General features: G+C 46.6%; 1 protein-coding gene across 5 annotated transcripts in view; it reads right to left on the bottom strand.

Annotated features, from left to right (window-relative positions):
• ADK (adenosine kinase) overlaps positions 1-21,326 on the bottom strand; it is a 253,036-nt gene extending 231,710 nt beyond the window's left edge. The window contains exons 1-2 of one of the 5 annotated variants that reach the window (XM_062001445.1): positions 21,209-21,326; positions 6,422-6,496 (exon numbers count right to left, since the gene is read on the bottom strand). In XM_062001445.1, the coding sequence (XP_061857429.1) occupies positions 6,422-6,496; positions 21,209-21,264 (131 nt within the window). In that variant the 5' untranslated portion in view covers positions 21,265-21,326. The other 4 variants (XM_062001448.1, XM_062001447.1, XM_062001446.1 and 1 more) reach the window with 4 other exon arrangements.
• Between the last annotated feature and the right edge of the window lie 104 nt (positions 21,327-21,430).

Here is a 21,430-nt window from a genome sequence, read left to right as displayed (position 1 = left end):
AGGAGCAAGTCATAGCAGAAGAAACAATTAGTGCTTCTGGGAAGAACTGTTTCTCTCTTCTCCCTCTAGCCATAGTCAGTTTTTTATCTTAACCCTTCACCCACAGTGGGAGCTCCAGCATCAAGCCCAGACACCCCAGGATCTGCCAGAGGAAAAAGGAACTGAGGTATTCATACAGTTCCTGCCGTGGAAGGCCCAGGAGAGCTTCCCACTTTGGCTGAGAAACAGCTCTGTCCCAGGGCTGGTTGCAGAAAAAGGTGTCCCAAGCATTTCTCATGTTGTGAGTCAGCAGACATTTGAAATTCAGTATCCTCCTGTTCTGTAAAGTTGCCAGGCTTCTTTTAGTAACTTTTTACCCCAACTCACATATAAAACTTGCCATATCCTACTTTTGCAACCAAGTCAAGTAGGACTTGCCATGTCCTTCTTTTGCACCTCAGACAGCCTTGTCTAAAGCAGGAATTTGCAGTTGGTGCTTGCACAACATTAAAAAGCTAGGAATTACTCCAGTAACTACAATGATTTGGTATTTTAATGGTGCAATCTCTTGATAAAGACTCTAGAGCTTGCCTTCACTCATACACCCTAGCCATGTATCTAGCACAACTGCTAGCTGTTAAAAATACTCCATGCAGCTTGTAAAGTCACTGAGCTTTTCCCAGTGCCATTTTTCACTTGTCCTTAAGACTTTAGCATTGCTTTTTAGAGTTTGGCAGAGGTTCAAAATAAGAATCTAATGGCATAGCAGGATGCACAGCACAGGCAGACATCTGCAGCAGTGACTGATGAACTCCTAATTGGATTTCACAGTAATTGCTGAAAACAGAACACACGCCACTTTCACCGAGACCTTCTATTATCCCATTAAAGACAGGAATCGACTGCTTGTGAAATGAAAGATCTTTGTCTCCAGCTCTGTATTTAATCTGAACTTATTAGGGAACTGCAGGCTTCAGGACATCCTGAAGTATACAACACAGACTTGGTCTCCAGTAACTTGGAGTATTCATAGTTCTACAGTAAAACAGCACACAAGCAGCTGTTTTATCCTTCTCCAGACCTTGACTAAGGGAAAACAAGAACACCAGTAATTAAGAGGAAGACAGGCTGCCTCCACCCTCTCCCTGTGGCTACAGCTCACACCACAGCTCCTACACTCTGGGAAGGAACAGGACAAGAAAAGGCAAAGCCCATAGCAGGCCTGGACACGGTTATATGATACAGAGCACAAGCGTAATGTCAGGGATCAACAGTGGCAGAAGCACCTCCTAAGTTCACAGTTACACTGACATGGTATTTGTGCATTGTTCAGGAATAGAAAGTTGCTAAAAAGAAAGGTTCAAAATCAGTATTTAGTTTCAAAAGGCAGGACAGGATCCCTCCCACCTTGGTACAAGGGAATTAGAAAGAAAAGCTATTGAGATTGCAAGTTGCCTAACTTGAACGGAGCAAAGCCAAACCAACAGCAAGGGGCATTTACTTCAACATCAAATGTCTTCAAAACTGAGGTCTCTGAAAAGCTGAAGGCATTCCAAGCACTTGTAACATGCTATCATCAAATGCTGTCTTTCTGAGAGACAACAAATCAATTTCAAGAGAAAAAAGACCCAGAAGGTGACCAATAATTGTTCATTTTTGACTGGATTGTTCTACTCTCCATCAGTGACCAAACTGTTCCAATACACTGCTACAGTAACTAGGAAAACAACTCCAGCCCTTCCTATGCTGTTGGAAATGTTGGTTTGGAGAGTGGGATGGGGATGGAAAGCAGTATTCAAATCAAACCTTATTGCCCTGTAATTAAAAAGAACAGCTGCAACCACAGCCAGCATATGAACCACAACTTTTGCCTTCTGTATCCTGAACATCCATCTTGAGCTTGTGCAATCAAGAGAGTAAAAGTTTCTCAGTACAAACAGCAAGCACCGCTTCCAAAGAGAAAGTTCTACCACCCAGTTTTGGATCAACTGCAGTTCTCTAATGAGAAACACAGATTTTGCCATTAAAGACATCTTCATCGAGGGTCTTTTCACTGAATATTCCTCTCAAGGATAACCCTGTCCTGCAACCATTGCCCAGCTCAGGATACTCTGACAGCAACACAGCTCCTCATGCAAAACTCTCTCAAAACTCTCCATAGGTAGATTTTTTTCAAGCAGCCTTTTGCAAATGGAGCTTAATGGAAACCTTTCACTGCACATTTCACCAAATGCACTAGGTGAAACTATCAGCCTTGCAGAAAGCTCTAGTTCTGTTGTCAGGAATGCTAGCGAATTTACACGCACCTTAGTCCTGAGAGGACATTTTTCAGCCAGTCATCATCACCTTAAGTTTTTCCAAGCAAACACTGAAATTGTTACAATGAACAGCAGTCAGATGATGCAATTTGGCTCCACTGTTTCAACAGTGTTCCACGTTCAGACCCTGCGATAAGCTGAATTGACTTCTACAGATATAACTCAAAACCACAGAGTCATGATAAAACCCTCAGCTGTTCAGCTCCTCTGCCAAATGAGCTGATGGGACAGATAACTGAAGCAGCAGCAATCTTTCATGAAGATTATTGAAACAATGGAACATCAGAGCAAGCCACCTTCTCAAGAAATAGACAGACACACATTCTCAGGGACAAGGTTTTAACTTATTACATTGCCATGTAAGTGCTTGCCATACATTCAGCCCCATACAGGCTGGTAACACAAAGCAACACAAAACCCATTGACCTGTCCCAGAGGGTTGATGAAGCCCACAGAGAAAATAAATCCAATAGTGAAACTGAGAGCTGTAAGTTTGGAGGGTTTTTCCCCTCCAATCGGGGAGCAGAGTCCATGTCTGCAGCTTCTGTATCCTTTGATCCCACGACCTCCTAGTACAGAATCTCCACTTGTCTTTCTCAGTCTTCAAGCTCACCCTGTTAGGTGTTTTTGGGGAAGAACTTGTTTTGCATTGAGGCCCTAAGACTGCTGAAACCTGAGTTTTGTGAACTAAAAAACCCCCTTCTGACTGTGTAAAAGCTGCTTAGACCCTCAGCCACCTCATGGGAGAGAACTGCATGAGTGATGTTTTGACTTATTTATGTTTTTGCTGTGGGAAGTCACAAAGGCTTCTGTCACATACCAACTAAGGTAACAAACTGAACAATGTTGGCTAAACAGAACAGTTCTGGCTAAAGCCACAGCCATACAGGCCAATCTAAATTTAATACAAGTAAGCAGATGTTTCTCATTTCAGCTGCTTCTCAGATTTTCTCCTAAGTTACAACCCAAATTCCCTCAAGAGTGGAAAAAAAAGATCAAATATGTATATCTTCTTCACTTCCATCACAGCAAGCACTAAACAGCCTCAAAGAGGGAAGTTGAATTTACCAGATGTCAACATTGCTCTATTAGTGAAGTTTGTGCTTAACTGTTTCTTCACCCTCCAACAGTACTCTGCTGTGAGGAAAGTTACCAAGCATCTTTGCCTCTCCAGTAATGACCCAACCCTTTTCAATGCTGCAGGAGATCCCTACCCATACTTATGAAATCACACATCAAAATGGCAGCATTTCTTCCTCCAGTGTGATGACAGTCTCTTTTCATACAGTAACCATCACTCCAAAACACAAACACACTTTGAAGACCCCACTCACTCTTTCTCTCCCATTTCCTCAAAAGTGTTTTCTCAATAGACAGAATATGAAGCCATTTCTTGGCTTACAAATAGTTTGCATTTACAAAGGTCACAGAGGAGGCAGGGAGCATGAAAGGTATTAACAACTACACTTTCACTAAGCACCTTCAGTGAACTTGTGCAGAGATTGCCATAGACCCTGACGTTAAGGATAAAAAACAAACCGAGAAAACCCAAAACCACAACACCCACACAGGGAGAAAAGTACTCATCTGCTTTGACAACCAATCAGTAATCAAACAGCAACTTGCAACCCTGGACAACGATGGTGATCAAATAATCAGCCTGGAGATGACAAACATTTGGCATCCAGTCTAGTAAACATACCTCATTTTATGAGATCATGGCTCTGGTCAAGAGCCCAGAAAATACAGTGAAATAAGGCACCTTAAAGTGAAAAACAAGACATGCAACTTCCCCTATATTCCAATTCTTTTTAAGAGCATGCTTACACAGGTACTGGCAATCACATTTTCCCCCTCTCCCCTTCCCACTATTTAGGGAATTCCCAGAATGCCAGGAGTTGCAAGAGATCTCTAGAGATCACCAAGTCCAACCTCCCCTCTGCTACAGCAGGTCCACCTAACCTCCATGACTAGTGTAAGTCTGTCAACATGGATTGGTGAGTAATGATTCTCTCCACCTCCTCAGTTCACACAGTCACAGACCCAAATGCTGGGCAATGGTCAGAGAAGATCTGTCCATCCTGTGAGCACACAGAACCTGGACATGCATCTGAGGTGACAATAATGACCAGATCTTTACAGCCAAGAAACTAACCATAGTTAGATGAATGTCAAAAACTAAACATTTGCAAAACAGAGTCCTCCAAGGAGAGTAATGAAACAGATGCCATCTCCTAACCTTAACACACTGGAGTATTTACAGGAGTCAGCAGTACTGAGTTTCTATGGAGTCTTTAAACAGCATTGCCATGTTAATCAGAACTTCTTGGCCATTTCATGACAGTGTAATATATGCAGTATAGATTGAGTTATTCTAAATGCCTGTTACAGATTTGGTAGGTAAAAGAATTGTTTCTGTTTCATCTCACAGATAGACAGAGTAGAACAAAAGCTTTAAGAAGTACCTGATAGCAAAGTTACTTTCACTGATTAGTGTTGCTATAGTTAGCAATTCACCCACAAAGCATCAATCTTTTTCCCTTCCCACCCATAAAAAGCTGCTCTTTGAACAAGTACCTATCTCCCAGGAAAAGAAAAATCACTGTGAACAATGAACACTTTGGATTTGTTATAAAGTAGATACTGATAGGTTATGCAGTTAATGCACATTAAAAGGAGACCAAAAACAACAGGTCACACTATCAGCAGGTCCCCTGTGAAACTGTTGTTGGAGGACTCCTTACCACTTTGGCAGTTAAGTACTTACAGAGCATATGCTGCTCCTGGATGCAATTTCACTTGTCTGACTGAACTCAAATTAGAGTGTATAAGACTTCTAATAGTTAAATTCAATTGTGGAAAGCACATGAGGTCCAGTGAAAAGCACAATGCACTCTTGCAGGACTTGGCTGATGCAATATAGATCCCACCACCTCTTTTATGGCAGCACCTCAAAAGGATTATTTAGGGGATATTGTTGGGTTTGGGGCATTACTTATGTTCAGAGACTTGCTTTCAAAATATTTCAGTAGAAAAATAAGGCAGAGAATGGCAGCAGAGTAATTTACTTTTCCAGAAGTCCTGAGTGTTCAGAGTTCCTGATGTTTTACAGACTGGCACACTCTTACATTCTTGTCTTTTGCCTCCAGTTTATAATACCCAGGCTCTCACTTATACACACCCTGAGAGTGATAAAAAACCCTCTGCAAAACAAACTATTGCTCTCCATTATTAAAAGCTTCAGAACAAAAGACTTGTGGCTGACAGCAGATGCTCACAAATGTAACACTGCACCTGTTGTTCACTTGGTTGTGTGAAATTCATTCTTGATTCAGGGTTCCCCTTAATAAGTGAAAGAACAAGGACAGAAAGAAATTAACAGTTTAGAAATTAAACAAAGTATTGTGAGCACCCTGCAAGATGAAACCAAACTCACTGATCACTTGCAAACAAGAGAGACAAAGTGAGAACAGCCACTGGAAGGATGTGAAAGAGCAACTGTGTTTTACACCTCTTGGGAAGACAGATCTCTAAGAGGATCAGGGAACAAGCAAGCTTAATGCCAACAGCAGTACACAAACAGCAATTCAGTGATATGGTTATATGGATGTTAGCCTAACAACAAGGCTCAAGCAAGATAAGAGACCACGTGACTGTCCTGTTCTTGACTGATAAATTGGAATATTTAAAAAAAGAAGGTTCACTTGCACAGCCTTTCATGGTGTGTGACAGAAATGGCTTATTGGCCCCCAGTCATCACTGAAGAACAAAACCAGAGCACTGTAACAGTGCATCAAAAGTAGAACAGAAATATTAATACAAGAGCTATCTACATCTTACATTGATGCTTATTTCCAATTAAAGGCTAGCAAAGACAACATGAAGAGACTGGAATAAGCAAATGATAGAAAACAATAAATACCCAACACACACGAAACACTGACGTCTTTCATACGCCCAGAACAATCAAATGATAGAGACAACGTTGGCTTCTTTCAGCATAAGGCCAGAAGCTCACAGAAATCAGCCCAAACTTGGCATGACACAAGTGGGGTAATCTCTCATTTACTTAGGGGCATCATTCTGCAAACAAAACTGACATAAAAAAAGAAATCAAGACTTACTTGTCGAGGAAGTCCTTGTCTACAACTGCACAGATGTCAAGCAGAGGATTTCCCATTCCAAACAGGACATTTTCACTGCAAGAGAACCAATTATTTCAAGTTAGCTTAGCATTAGTTTACTGTTTACATTTTTTTTATTAGAGAGAAAAGTTTCTCTTGAATACAGCTCAGGAACAAAAGAGATACACATTTCGCCCAGCATGTTAGGCACATGGAGACCTGGCATGCAGAGAGCCCAACTTCAGTGCAGTATCCTCCTACAATAATCTTCTTTGATCAATATACAGACTGCAAGCAGTCAAGAACATACAGAGGTATGTATTCTGTTAAGCTGTCACTCATTCACTCAGATAAAAAGAGCTGCCTCCTGCATTCTGTAGTTTTAAAGGACTGCACTCAGACTGCAGTACCACACTTCAGACAGGGGGAGCATCACACCAGGTTATAGCAATTTCACTGAACAGACTCAGTTGCTGGGTTTACTCTGCTACTGACCAATAATTAACAATTACAGTCTGTTTTAATAGACAGAAATCGAGAGACTAAGGATTCTGCACTGTGAGCCATGTCAAAGCACAGTCACCTGCTGATAAGGATGCGTGTACTTCTACAGCAACTGGAAATCCATTACCGTGACTCCTGCCACGTAAAACCAAGGCAGAGACGCTGTGCACAGCTTAAAGAGATGGCTTCACCTTTTTAAGGTTCATTCAGGAAGCATGTGCTCTGCTATCCCAAATAGCCTGCACTTGGGTGATAATGCAGTAATACCAAAGGATTAGATAGGTGGCCTGGTGTCAAGTGGAAGTGAATGCAGCTGCTCTCCAAGGCTGCCTAAAACCACATCCAAACCCACCACGTTCCTCGCTAAGCCAACACCTGCTGCCTCCAACTGGCAAGGCAAGCCCTTGCTCCAGCCACAGGAGGTAGTTTCAGTGTGGCCACCAGATCCACCTCCCTCTTCATCGTGTCTCCACCAAGTATTGCCAGAGAAAACACGTTCCCTGTTTCTTCATCTCCCAGCAAGTACTACTGTGGGACTGCGGTCGGATCCAAAACCTATCTGCAGTTGGCATAACAGTGCCAGCTGAATCTCAGAGAGTGAGTTTCCTATTGTCCTGGCCCATTTCAAGCAAGACTAAATGATAGATTTCATTAACTTCTACTCAGCAGGATAAGAAAAAAGAAATGCAAACCAAGCAGAAAGGGTATGATACGGAACAACGGCTCGTGGCCAACAGAGGTTGGATATTTATTCACTTACTTCCTTTTACAAGTGCTATGAAAAGCCCTCAGCTGACAAATATTTGTCAGATTTGGAGCTACTTGCCAAAAGAACACAATCAAACTTCTTCCTCTTTACAATGCCACATTAGCCTCCATTGAGTGCTGAACTCTGAAGTCCAGAAATGAACAAGTGGAAGACATGATTAATAACCTTGATACTGAGATACAGCAAAGCAGGATTTAAGTATCCCTCTTTTTTTTGCTGTAGCTTTAAGGACAGGCCTTCACAGCCCATTTCACTGTAAATGAAATGTAGAAGACACTGCTTTGTGGAGATAGAGTCAGAAATCTGGCTCAATCCTGAGACAGGTAACAGCTGCTTAGTCAAAATCTCCAAGACTCACTAAATACTTTAGTCACTGTAAAAGGAAGTACTGACTCTTCTAAACAGCATAACCATTACTTAAAATCTAGCTAGAAGAAAAGAGGGAGAGATATATGACAATTAAGAGGATGTAAGGATAAAGATCATTGCAGCTGGAGCCCTGAGAGAGGACATTTTTTCAACTGTGAAAACTGGGCATTGCATCAGGAGCACCGAAGGACAACAAATGAACAAGTCAGAACTCTGAAAGAGCTGAACACAGACTTGTCCCAAACTGTTATCATCCTGTGCTCGATGTTTAGCTGACTCTCACACTCTGTCACATTCTACATATCAATAACTCTAGACCTACACTTAAGAAAAAAACCCACACACCTCATGGATAACTTCTGTGTAAGGCAAGTATCAGCACTTGGTATGCCAGAAAACAGCAGCTGAACTTCAAACACTCTCTGAAACACAGCTGACATGCTGAGGCCACTGCCTATGGAGAAGTCACCTTGTTCAACACAGAAACAAAATACAAGCTACCAAACATTTAGCAAGCTCTAGGCTGCAGAACATACTGGTCAACACCAGCAGCAGGACAGCAACTTTGTACTGGTTTAGCATCCACAGAAGCTCTATCAAGACAAGAAAGCGCATTCAAACTCCTAATACGGCAGCAGCAGGAACTAGCCCTTTCAGTGCTACTCAATGCAGGCAGCTCTTCACATCACACACAGTCCTGTTCCATCCCCAAGCCTTCTTTCTCCCACAGTGTTTCACAATCATCCCCATTCCAGTGCCCCAGAGGCCGTGTGGTAGGGTGCCAGCTGGGATGGGAAGTTTTAAAAGGCAAGGTATCTATCACTAGACCAGCAAGTGTTACGTTCAGAAACATTCCCCTGAAACTTCTGGGCAAACTCTTCCCACATTCAGCAGCTGTTTGTCAAAAGCAAATGCAAGAGAGCAGAACTGGACAGCTTTTCAAACACATGATCCTTGAGTTTTGTTTGATTTCTGTGCTGGAGAGGAATGCAGGTTACAGCGCTCAACTAATTTTTGCAAACGCTCTAAAGACATGAGCTAACATACATTAATAGCTAGCCTTGTGTTTTCCATTAACATCTATCTCTGCTTGTTTCTGCTAGATGTTTGAATTAGTAAATCCCAAGGTACCACAACTTCCATGCTTAAAAATAGATATTAACATTCCATTCACACAAAGGAGGAAAATCCATACACTGCATTTGAACTGGAGACTGTAACTGTGTCATTCCCTGACTGACACCTTCCCAGGCAGAATAACAACATCCTAACTGATATCTTTCCAAGTCATACATTTTAAAAGTTAAACAAGTTTAAGCTCATTTAAGATCATCACTGTGATCAGCATTTTCTAATCAAGGCGTTGTGAACCACTAGCTGGAAAGTCCAGTGTTCCTCCTGTGAAAGATTGGGCTGGGTAAATCCTTCTACCTGATTAACCCAACATTTACTGTATTTCAGGGCAGTGCAAATCACATTTCCCTTCTTGAGGGGCTGCAAAGCACCTGCACTGGTAACACTATTGCACTTCTTGTGGCACCATGAGGCAGTTACCTGGTGACAGTTTGCTCCTCTGTGAAAGTAAAATCACATCTACTCTGTAAAGCAACATGCTGTAAAAGCATCAAATGAAACATAATAGCTGAGATCCTGGCAAAAGCTGCATGTATAAATCTCTGGAGCAAGAAACTGCGATGCTAAACTGTTACCTTCTCATTAAGTGCAACACTTTAAGTGCTACACGTGAACCTCATTGGCCGTATATTCATTGCCCAGTCACGCTGGACTCCTGTAGTGATTAAAATGTCACAGATTATTTTACACATAAAAAAAAAAAGAGCAAGGAAGCAGCAATAGTTTCCTGAAACGTGAGATTTCCCAATACACAGGTTATTTAGGAAATGCACCTCTGCAACAGACACAAATACTTTATGCACTCCACAGCATCCTCAACACTCTCCAGTCCCTTCTCTTGTACACAAGCGCTGGTATCTCACCATCTGGGAAGGATGTGCTTGCTTAACTCAACTAACCTATTGCAAAACAATATTTGGCAGAGCTCCTGAAGAAAGGACAGCTCCTGCACCTGCACAAACTAAGGGCATGTGTAATTGACTAGACTCGGTATATTACATGTGCGTGTACACACAGACTGCACACATATATAGGAACAGCATATACACTTTTTAAACTGTAAGAATAAGATGTTCAAACAAATCTAAAACTTGTTTGGACACAGAAACACACTGTCCATCTAGCAGGCAAAGCTACAGCAACTTCACAGAAAGCTGGAGGTACGCTGCACTTGCATTCTAAACTCTCGACAACAAACTACTTTTGTCATTTAACTTTGGACAGGATGAAGAGAAAGTTACAGAATCCCAGAACAGTGGAGGTGGGAAGGGACCTTTGGAGCTCATCCAGCCCAACCACCTGCTAGAGCAGGTTCCCCTCACTCGGGGGCATAGGAATATGTCCAGGTGGGTTTAGAAATGTCCTGAGAAGGACCCTCCACACCCTCCCTGGGCAGCCTGGGCCAGGGCTCCATCACCTCAGCACCAAAGGAGTTTCTCCTCACATTCAAGTAGAACTTTCTGCGTCAAGTGAAACTTTCTGTGTTGCAGTCCATTAACCATTGTCCTATCACTGGACAATACAGAACAGAGACTGGCCACATCCTCTTGACACTTGCCCTTGAGGTATTTATCAGAACTGAGAAGGTTCCCCCTCCTTCTTCTCTTCTCCAGGCTAAATAACCCCAGGTCTCTGAGTCTTTCCTCTTGAGAGATGTCCCAGTCTCCTCATCATCTTGGTAGCCATCCCCTGGACTCTGTCCAGAGTTGCAATAATAAGTTACAGCAACATCATTCATCACATATAAATAAATCTTCACCTGCTAATTATGGCATTTTGTCTGCAGATTGCCGAGTTGATTGATTTTTCACACACAGACACCGTTTCGCACGCTACTTTTGCCACAAGGTGTGAAAGCAAGGAAATGAAACCAGACTGAATGAAAACAAAGCAAAAACCCCAACCAAACAAAACAGCACATCAGTACTGAGCCACCCTTCAGTCGTTTTTTAAGATGTCAACAAAATAAACCCTAATTGAATCATCTGGAAAGCTGTGGCCAAGATCATGGTTACACGTTACTAACGCTCTGCTGTCAGGGGCACTTTTAAAGCTACAGCCCTGTTTCAAATTGGCTGCTGAACAGGAGCAGTACTGCATCCAAGTATCACACAATACTGTTATCAGCCCGTGCTGCTGTGCACTTCAGCGGAAGAGCAACATCAAAATATCACTGAAAGCATATTATTAGTTACTGGCACAGAGACAGAGGCATATTTTGAGCCTTTGGAATCTGGCACATCTTGGTTAAAAAACAAAACAAAACAAAAAGATCTCCCATTATTTCTTGTAAAATATTCCTCTCTTTTTCTTGTTGATTACTGCAAAAAAATCTCATCTACATCATACTAAATAACGGTAAAGGAAGCCAAGCTGAAAAACTCCCCTTTTTTCCTTGCTCCGTCGCAGCCTCACACTGCTGTAAGGTACATTTAATACTAAATGCTTATGCCAAGACATTTTTCAATCAGGATGCCTTAAGAAAACATGATTGCAACATCTGGGTGTCCCAACTGCATGACAGACTATTGCACGTCTGCTCTTCCATTTACAAATATTAGACATGGTTTCATAAGATCCAAAACGTCAGTATCTCTCTAGGCTTTATTATGCCCTTCCTTAAGGGCAAGGCCAGACAAGGCTTGTGTTATCAGCACATCCATTTCAGTCGCAAAGGAACACAGTTAAATCCCGTGGAACACAAGGCTGGAATTTAACAACTCTCACACATGTAGTGAAAACAAAACAGTAACAGTATTAGAGTCATAGCATCTGAACAGATAGAACCTCTCAACTAAGAACATCCTCTCTCATCCCACCTACCTATGCAACTTAATAAGATGAGAGATTACTGTTAACCACAGCTTATCTGACACTACACGTATCTCAGAACTGTTATTCCACGATTCCAGAGCTCATGCAATTTCCCTTTCATCACTGGTCAGCAAATCACTTGAACAAACAGACCTTAAACATACCAGTAGCCCACCGGACTGCTCACATGCTTTCCTTACCTAGGTCTGAAGCAAAGGCAGCATTTGGGTAAAGAGTTACATATTCACATACTGCCTCAGAGGAGCATCCTCAGTGAAGGCTTCATTCATTATGAAACTTTCACAGGTTGCAACTTAGAAGCCAAGCCTAGAAGCCTTGGCCTTATGTCAGCGAGGCTGCCGCAGGAAAAAGAAAACCTGTTCCACGCCTAGTGAGCTCCTTCGGCAGCCGCGCTACCTCCACAGGCACTATTAGTGAAACACTACTGCCATTTCAAAGCGGGGCCGGCTGTACTCCTCGCTCCGAATCAGCGTGAAACCTGATACACCGAGTTTTGAGGGTGGGGAGAGCAGACGGGAGAGCTGCCTGCAATGATCATTGAACTTGGACTCTGCAATTTTAGGCATTTCTTTGGCAACTGAAGGATTGATCAAAATAACCACGCGATGAAGGTTAACAGTTCACCGTACCACCTCATCCTTGAGATGAAGTGTTTCGGGAAGCAAAACTGGTCGCAATATTTGCTTTCATTTAAGCTGACACCATCTCCGTTCCGAAGGGCTAAGAGCCCCCTTCGCTTCTCATGACTGAGCATTCTAGTAAAACGAGGCTTCAGTAACGGCAGGCTGCAGCGATGCTCTGAGGTGCGAGGGACCCCCGCCCGCGCTCCCTTGGACAGCGGCACCGCCGCAAGACCGACGCCGCACGAAACCTGCCGGCGATGCCCCGGCCGCCGCCCCGCCGCTCACCTCCGGGCGCCCGGTCCGCCGCGCATCTCCGCTCGGAGCTCTCGCCGGGCAGGGGCGGGCGGCGGCGGCGGCAGAGCCGCTGGGGAGCGGCACCGAGCCCCCCAGACCGCGGGCGGGGGTCGCCGAGGCCGCCGAGCGCCCACCTGGAGCCCTCCGAGCCCCCGGGGCGCGGGCGGCCGGCCGCAAAACACACCTCGCGGCGGCGGGGGAAAAGGAGAGGACGACGCCGCGCCGCCCCGCACCCTGACCACACGGGTGCGGATGGTGGAAGGCGAGAGAGAGCCGAGCTTCGGCGGCGTTACCGCGCCGGGCGCCCCCGCCCCACGCGCAGCAGCGCTCGCCGCCCTTTCCCCCGGGGCGCCGGGCTGCGCCGCGGGAGCCGCGAGGGGCTCGGCGTTACCTGAGGGTGGGCATGGCTCCGCGCCCGGCAGCCGCGCCGCCCGTCCGCCCAGCGCCCGCCGGCAGCCGAACCCAGCGAGCGCTCCGCCCGGCTGCGACTGAGCCGCGGCCACCGCTCGGCCGAGCCCCCCGCCGCGGCCGCCCCGCCCCGCCGCGCCGCTCGGGCCGCCATTGGCTGCGCGGGGCCGGGGGCGGGCCGGGGCCCTCGGCGGCGGCGGCGGGCCGCGAGCAGCCCGGGGAGGCGGCGGCCGCCGGCCCGCGCTGCCGGCCCCCGGCCCCGCGCCCCTGCCCGGGCGCTCACGGTACCGAGCGGCGCCGCTCGCCCGGCGCCCCGCGGCCGCCATCTTTGCTAAGGGCGCCTCCCGCGCCTCCTGCTCCCCTCCTCTCCCTCCTCCCGCGGCCCCGGCTGCCAGCGGCGGGCGCCGGTGGGCGTTTCACGAGGAAACAGACAAAAAACAGCGTGTAACGGAGGTAGCGCAGAGGTGCGGGGTTGGAGCGGTCGCGCCCGCATTAAAGATGGCCAGCGGAGCCCCCGGCAGCGCCGTCCCTCAGCTGTCACGGAGCCGCGGCGCCCGCCGCCTCCCCCGGCACAACAGCGCATTCCCACGCTCGTTCCTTGTGTGCGGGTCAGACCTTCACGCAGCCCCCCGCTGCCGCCGCCGGCGCCCGCAGACTGCCCCGCGTCAGGGCTGGCCGGGCGCGCCCCTCCGTCCCACACGGGACGTGCCGGAGCGCCTGGCGGCCACCTGCGGTACACGGCTACCGGGCATCATTCACCTATCCAACCTGCCAGCGGAGACCCGCGGGATAAGCTATTTGCCAGCGTTTGCTGTGGGGAAACAAAGCAAGGGCAGCCCATCATCACCTAACACGTTTCTTGCCCGCCTGACCGTGCCAGCAGAACTGCCCTCTTAGAAAAGCACCCATAAGCCCAGGTTCCTGTTCTCGCTCTTCATTTGGCTGTCAAAGTTATTGCTACCCCGTGCAGGCTTGGCGCTTATTTTGTTAACTTACCAGCACCAGAAACACTGAGTCACAAAACTGATGTCAGAAGAGGTTGTTTTTGCCAAAAAAAAAGCGAATCCCATGTTGTTCTGTCAAGCACCGCCGTGTCACCTCTAATTAAATATTTAACAGCTTCCTAATCATGTGGTTATTAGCCTTGGTTTCCCTTCCCTTCCATCCATTCCAAATGGGAATATTGTACTCAGGAAAAAAAATGAAAGCCAAACTCTTGAACCGTTTCTGACGTTTGTGTCTCGGAAGAGACGATGCAAAAAGTCGAGATGTTCATGATGCTCAAGGAGCTCAGTGTCCTGGAGCTCAGCGTCACACAAACCTAACAGGAATATTTAAGTTCAATACCTGATGTAGGACAAATTTCCTGGGTTCTCTCCACTGGACACTCCAAAACTAATCACCACCTGCATAATCCTCGCTATTAAAGTGTGGCAGGGGTGTGGAACAGTCAAGCTAATTGGAGTGGGTGATGTATCCATCTCCCTTACTGGTGCAACTGGTCTCCAAATCCCGAGGGAGCATTTGGAACTCTAATAACGTATAAACACCCTATTTGGATAAATAATGGCTGTTTCTGATCCACATCAAACAATTGATTATTTCTAGTGTAACAATTTCAGCGCCTAATAGACCAACCTCTGCTTTGCAACAAACTTGTAGAGTCCCTCATCAATAACTGCCTGGCTTCAATAAGCACACAAAAATGTGTAAAACAGAACACACTGAGATGACCTCTGGGTGTAGTAATTTGTAACATGCAACTGCATTGTGGATATTGAGCCACAGAGCCCAAATGAGGTACCAGCAAATGTCTCTCACTTCTTCACCAGTTTGGTAAGATGGGATCAAAGGGGTGTTTTGCTAAAAGAGTAAACAGCCTGGCATAAAATAGGGTGTATGACACCTCAACAGCATCTGTCAGTAGCACTTCATAAACTGACCTGTGCCTTCGTGGGTGTTTTGGCTTCAGAAATCCCCGAGGGAGATATGGAATTCACAGCCTTTGTATCTAAAAACATGTAATACCTGACACTTTCTCTCCAAAGCCACAACTTCTCTTGACTGCTGCTGTTACTGTACATGACTGTTCCTCTACATACGAGGGACCATTATTCCTCAGGCGATTTCACTGAAATGGTTCCTTTCAAGCACGATAGGAGTTAAAAATCAACTGCACCCCTGATATAACAACAGGTAAGCACGTGAGAGCTTTAAAACTGGCACTTTATTGAAGTAATCCATGAAACCACGTGTTTTACACATTTGTAACTCGCCTACCCAAGATACAGGCAGCCTGGGCCTTGGGCTTGGACCGATGTGGTATGTTTCACACCGCAAACACTTGCAATAAATCATCCCCTTTCTAACACATAAACAAAGAGTTCTCCAGTGAGCTTCAGATTTCACTCAGCTTCTTCAAAATGCAAACTGAAGGGTAATCTTGGAAAAGCTGCCCACTCTCGTGTCTTTGCAAGACAGAAAGATGTTCTTTTACATAATAGCCTCAGCAGACATCATCAAACGGGAGCAGCAGGCACGAAGTCCACAGAATCTCTTTCAGCACCAGCACTCTGCAGAGCTTGCATCTCTTTTCTGCTAGAACAGTGGTTGTTTTGACAACTTCTCTACAGAGAGAACTTCCTATTTTGCAGCATAAGATGTATCTTTCTCTTGCAGGAAGTATTAAAGACATTTTTAGTTTTTGCTTTAACATTCCACGGTACGATCCCGTTCGTTTTAACACAACTTCACAGACCATACTGGTGGAAAAGCAAAGGGGGGTCTATAACCTATCATACTGTAGACAGCTATACTTTTTTTCCAGTCAAATCGCCTCACTCTTGAGATAGCTCCAGCTGCTTTGCACCACTGAGTGTACAAGGTAAGGGGAAAAAACCACCCACAGAAATCTTTCACGGTGAATGAAATCCCCAAGTAGCACAAAACCAGCAAGCAGCTTCACGTTACCACATCCTTTGAGCGTGGAACAGCTTTGACTGTGGTCGAACAGTCACTACAGAAATTATTACAGTTCAGAATGGAAAAAATCCCTTTCCCTTCACTGAGTAATACCCAAAGACTTTGCTCCTTCACAGGAGAAACACTTTGATATTCGTGATACAAGTAAGGTTAGTATGTGAATTGAAATTATTCAAGAAGCAACTTGTGTAAATAAAGAATGAACAGCCCTGAGAAAACAGTGTTCATGTTATATCTGCAAGTTCAATTTACTTTTCTGGAGAAGATAAGCTTTTCCAGTACATTGCCAGCCAATACTAATTAACGACCTTCAGATAGCAGCCCGTTCCCCGCTTCTGAAACCGCCTTTATGATATACTTGTGTGCCGTGCCTGTGTAACTAACTACTCCCGTTCAATATCACAGCCTTGAATCACAGAGTTTCGCTTCAGACGTTTCCAGATGAAATGTACCTCAGCAACCACAAAGCAAGCCAAGGTCTTGTTGTGCAGCAAGCGCGTTGCACGCTACTGCGCTGACGCCGCTTTCAACTACTTGTACGTTCACTCGCTTCTCCTTTCCGGGCATCTCGTCTAAGTAATATTAAAAGATTCGATTAGATGAGTCATTCTACACAAGCTGTTTCATCAGCTGAAAAAGAAGGAACTTGCAAACCTCAGAAAAATTCACAGGAGCTTGAAGATTCATGATGAAACGGGTGCATTTGCACTGGCTCCCCTCCCACAGGTAATCAGGCAAGCCAGCAGCTCTAGGCCAAGACTAGTGGCGTTGTCTTCAGGAAGGCAGCACACCAAGTCAGACGTGTACGCTTTTGCAGCATCTCAGCAAAAACTATCATGCCTAAACTCTTGTTGTTCAGCTGCATGACTCTCCCAGCCAGGTAACATCGGTAACACAAGAGGGAAACATCGGCCACACTCGTGATCCAGAGCACAGAGAGCCTTCCCATGACCTCCTCTTTCCTCGGGTTACACGCTCCTTCCCCGTAAAACAGGCAACTGCTTTAATTAAAAAGATGAAAGCACCATAACGAGCTTCTCCAAGGCAAGAACACAAAATCATGGAAACATGACACAGGCTGTGAGAAACCCCACGGGATTACATCAAAAGCCAGGTGAAGACACGTGTCAATCTAAACAGTAATTTGAGAGCTACGTATGTGACCAACGGAAACAGGCGCCTGAACTGTAAGAGCGAGGTATTTTCCGTGCTGCAAAGTCGTTCTGGCTTTGGATATGTTTCTGTCAACACAGCTTTGAAGGAAAGGTTACTGCTGTTAAGTCCTAAATAAAGCAAAAACGGTAAAACCTCTTCCTAGTGTCTCCCAAAGTATTTGTTTGCCTGCTTTTTATAGGAGTCTAATTATCCAGCCCAAGAAAAGTCTATTGCTTTTATTCTTCTGGGAGCAAACACGGCAAGGCGCTTGAGTTTCAGATCTTGTGTACTAAGAGGCCATTAAGAGTATTGACGTGGAAAAAGTTACCCATATTTGCAGACCTGAGAAACTGGAAAGTGAGAAAATCGTAAGCCAAGAAGGCAGAAGCTGAAACGGATACAGATGGGGAGTGAGGGGAAATGTTAAAAAGAAGAAAAAGGAGCGCCAGAGATAATTAAGGCTAAAGAAAAACGATCTGCTGAATCCTAACTGAAAGCTTTCTTAAAGATAGTGTAAGTACAATGCAGGTTGTAGAAGGCTGATGAAGGAATAAGCTACGTTTAAAGCCATCTTATTAAGAAAATTAAAACTGCATGACATCAGCAGCATTTTTTACAGCCATCAGTATCGAGCTGTCTAAATCTAGCAGAGCAGTAATGACAAAGGACTGCTTTTGATAACAATTACCCACAGAGTGTTGGATAATTTATTCTGAAAAGGGAGAGATGTCTAACAGCAATGGAAGAAGAGGAATACTGCACTTTGTACTTTTAGTAGAAAGTATTTGTCAAATTCAATGCTTACATTGTCTTCACGTAGATAAACTTGATTTGTCCAAACAGCCAGCCACGTCATGGCTATTCAATCAATACAGCAGCTGCAGAAGGGCCAGAAGGCCATCATGCTGCAGAGGGGACTTCACAGCAGAGGATTTCACTAGTTGGTTCATTTTTTGCCTCTGTGTGCTTGTGTATTTCTGTCAAGGCACACACACACACACACACAAGCTCTAACATTTCCACAGAGAACATCCAAATCCTTTTGTGACTGCACCAGCCTGTTAACACAAGTCCGGCTCCACATTTCACAGGCTTCCCAAATAAAACGAAACCAAACATAAAAGGACACAAATCCTTGGTAATTCTCCTCTAAAGTAACGCCTCATGATGTTTCCAGCTACCGCTCGGAGACGAGGCGTTTGCAGTTTTGCAAGCCTGCTTTCTGTTCAAACAGCACGGTTGCCACACACAATGCTGCTCCCTGTCACGCAGCAGAGATGCAGTCAGAAGCCTGACACAAGGCAGCACGCATTAACGGCCTTGCCTAAAACCCGCCGCTTTTAGCGGGGGATTTGCACCCGTCAATGAAGACAATGCAAAACCTGCCGCCCGGCAGTTGAACGTCAGCACAACTCGGTGCTGAGCTGGGAATGCCAGCTTGCTTCTCAGGCTTTGTGTTCTGCTCGCTGGGTGGCAAAAGCCGCCCGTCCTATATTGCTTTCAAGCAACTTTAGCTGAACCCGGTCGGATTTGCCTGCCTCGTGAGAGAGACAACGTTTGCTTTCCTTTGCCTGAAAGGATCGAAAACGACTGAAAAAATTATGTCTCCATGGCACCACCCCGATGCCACTTTGAGAGGGAAAAGGATGAAAAGGAAAAAACAGAGGGAAAGGAAACGACTGTTGCTGTTGACAAGGTATGGCTTATATTTCCTTATGTAATTTTTTACACTAAAATAGTTTCTGTGGCAGCCACAGGGAAGATTCAGGCTTGTATTATGTGGGAGAATAATCAAGCTGCAAGACCATCCTTGTTGAGTCCATCAGACATGGTCTTCCAAAGAGCCTGGAGAGACTCAGAATTAGCCATCGAGAGCAAGGAATTCTTGTCTGATTCTCAGTATAGCAAACACGAGGTTACCACCTCCCAAAATCTCCAGGTGATTTTTCACTCATTGTCTCACTTTTAGGCGAACTGTTCCCCATTCTCCCTTGCAGCAACAACTGAACCTCGTTACAAACACAACAGACTCAAGGAACCTCAATCATTCTGGGGCTTTCCATCCCGATTTTTAACACAGGACAAAGTCTCACAGCAGCCCTCAGCCAAACGCCTTCCTGCCCCTACCTTCTAAGGGTGCCAAGGCCTGCCAAATCCAGCCCCACCTCCTCGTTTGCTTCACGAGCCCAACCTGTGGCCCACAGCACACATGAACTTTATCGAATCGCCAGGCAGTTACAACATTTCTCCTCTTACGAAACAGTCTGGTTTAAGTGGAACAGAATTAGAGCACACAGGTGCTAACAATGTCCCTCACATCAGTCACACCTTCCAACAGCATTACCATCACTGGTTGCTACTGCAACGTGTCACCGTGGCCTTTTGTTCCGTAGCAAACAGCCCTTACCTTTTTAACTCAGTATTCCAATAACGTTCTTTGATTCGTCACTTTCAGGCTCGCAGTGGGTAAAATGCAGTTTCTCCTGACAAGGTTTATAAACAGAAGCCCCACCATCGTCAGTTTCTTGCCTCACTTTGCTTTAGCGCCCATGGAAATAACTGTTGCTTGTTAATTACAGCCTTCCACTGCTGCCTGCCTTTTATTTGCTCTCAGAGCTCCGTTACATTTTTCCCTTTTCCACTGTCTGCAATTGAGCTTGTCAACTATTATTAGATATGAAAAGTCACTCAGCTGCCAAAGGAGCGAGGACCCTGGCTTTGACAAACTGAATGGGATTAGCTCTTTCGGTGAAGCCATCGGTAGGAAAAGGGACTGTTCCCACCTCAGTGCTACAGAACCTTTCTTTTGTGCTATATTTGAGCAAGTCATTAGCTATCACCAAGGTAATTTTGGAACTTTCAAGCCTTAACGTCACTAATCCTCTTCATATACTAAACACTTGGAAGGAGCTCAGCTGTCGTAAAATTATAGTCATATCTGAATAATCCCGAGAAAACAAACCCGAAGCCACAGCAGTGAAAGCTCTACTGTAGCTCTCTCCGTGCTCGTTCTGACCGTGCTTCCTGCACTGAGAAACCTTATCGTTTTCTGCCGTGACATGTCAAAATAAACGACTTCTTTCTGTGCAGGCCATCACTCAGATGGGATTCCGTTTTATACAGCGGCCACACAAGTTTAGCACATGCACCCGTCCTTGAAGAAAAGGCACGTGTTAACGAGGCAACTCAACGGGGGCTGAGCGACCCCCTCAAGGGTATTAATCGCCGCTTTCGGAAGACGTTTCCACAGGCGGAGAGCACGAGGTGACAACGCGAGCGGCGTTTCGGCACAGGCAGGCGCAGCCCCAGCCAGAGCTCCGACCCGTGCCCGGACCCGCGGCAACGCGCGGTCCCCGGCGCCTCCCGCCGCACGGTGCAGCGCGAAGGGCGGAGCGCGGCGGACCCGCCGGGGCCCGGCGGCGCTAGGCGGGCGGCTGCAGAGCAGAGGCAGCGCGGCGGGACGGGACGGCCCCGGCGGCCGCCTCCACGTGCGCCCGGCGCCGGCGGGAGGGGAGCGCGGTCCCGCCGGAGCCGCCGCCGCCCCGCGCCCCGCCCGGCCGAGCTCTGCCCGGCGCCCCCGCCATCCCCCCGGAGCGGCTTTGCGCGGCCACGCGTGTCTCGTCCTTCCCCCGGGGCGGCACCGGCGACCCTCCGGCACCCGCCGCGGCTTCTCCGTGCAGCGGAGCCCGTCCCTGCCGCCCTGCCGCCCGTTACCTCAGCTGCTTCTGCTCCAGCTTCAGCTTCTTCGCCTGCGGTTCCCCCGCTGCCATGTTCGCGCTGGGCGGCGTGCGGCGCGCTCCGCTCGCCTCGGCCCGCCCGCCGGCCCCGGCCCGCCCCGACACCGACAGCGCGGGGCGGGGGCGGCGGCCGCGCCGGGCGCCTGACGGGGAGGGGACGCGAGGCGAGGGCAGGGGACGCCGCGCCGCGCGCCGCTCC

The sequence above is a fragment of the Colius striatus genome, chromosome 8, assembly GCF_028858725.1.
Source record: "Colius striatus isolate bColStr4 chromosome 8, bColStr4.1.hap1, whole genome shotgun sequence".
Lineage (NCBI taxonomy): Eukaryota > Metazoa > Chordata > Aves > Coliiformes > Coliidae > Colius > Colius striatus.
The sequence above is the reverse complement of the archived record's forward strand: the minus strand, read 5'-3'. Positions and strand labels throughout refer to the sequence as shown.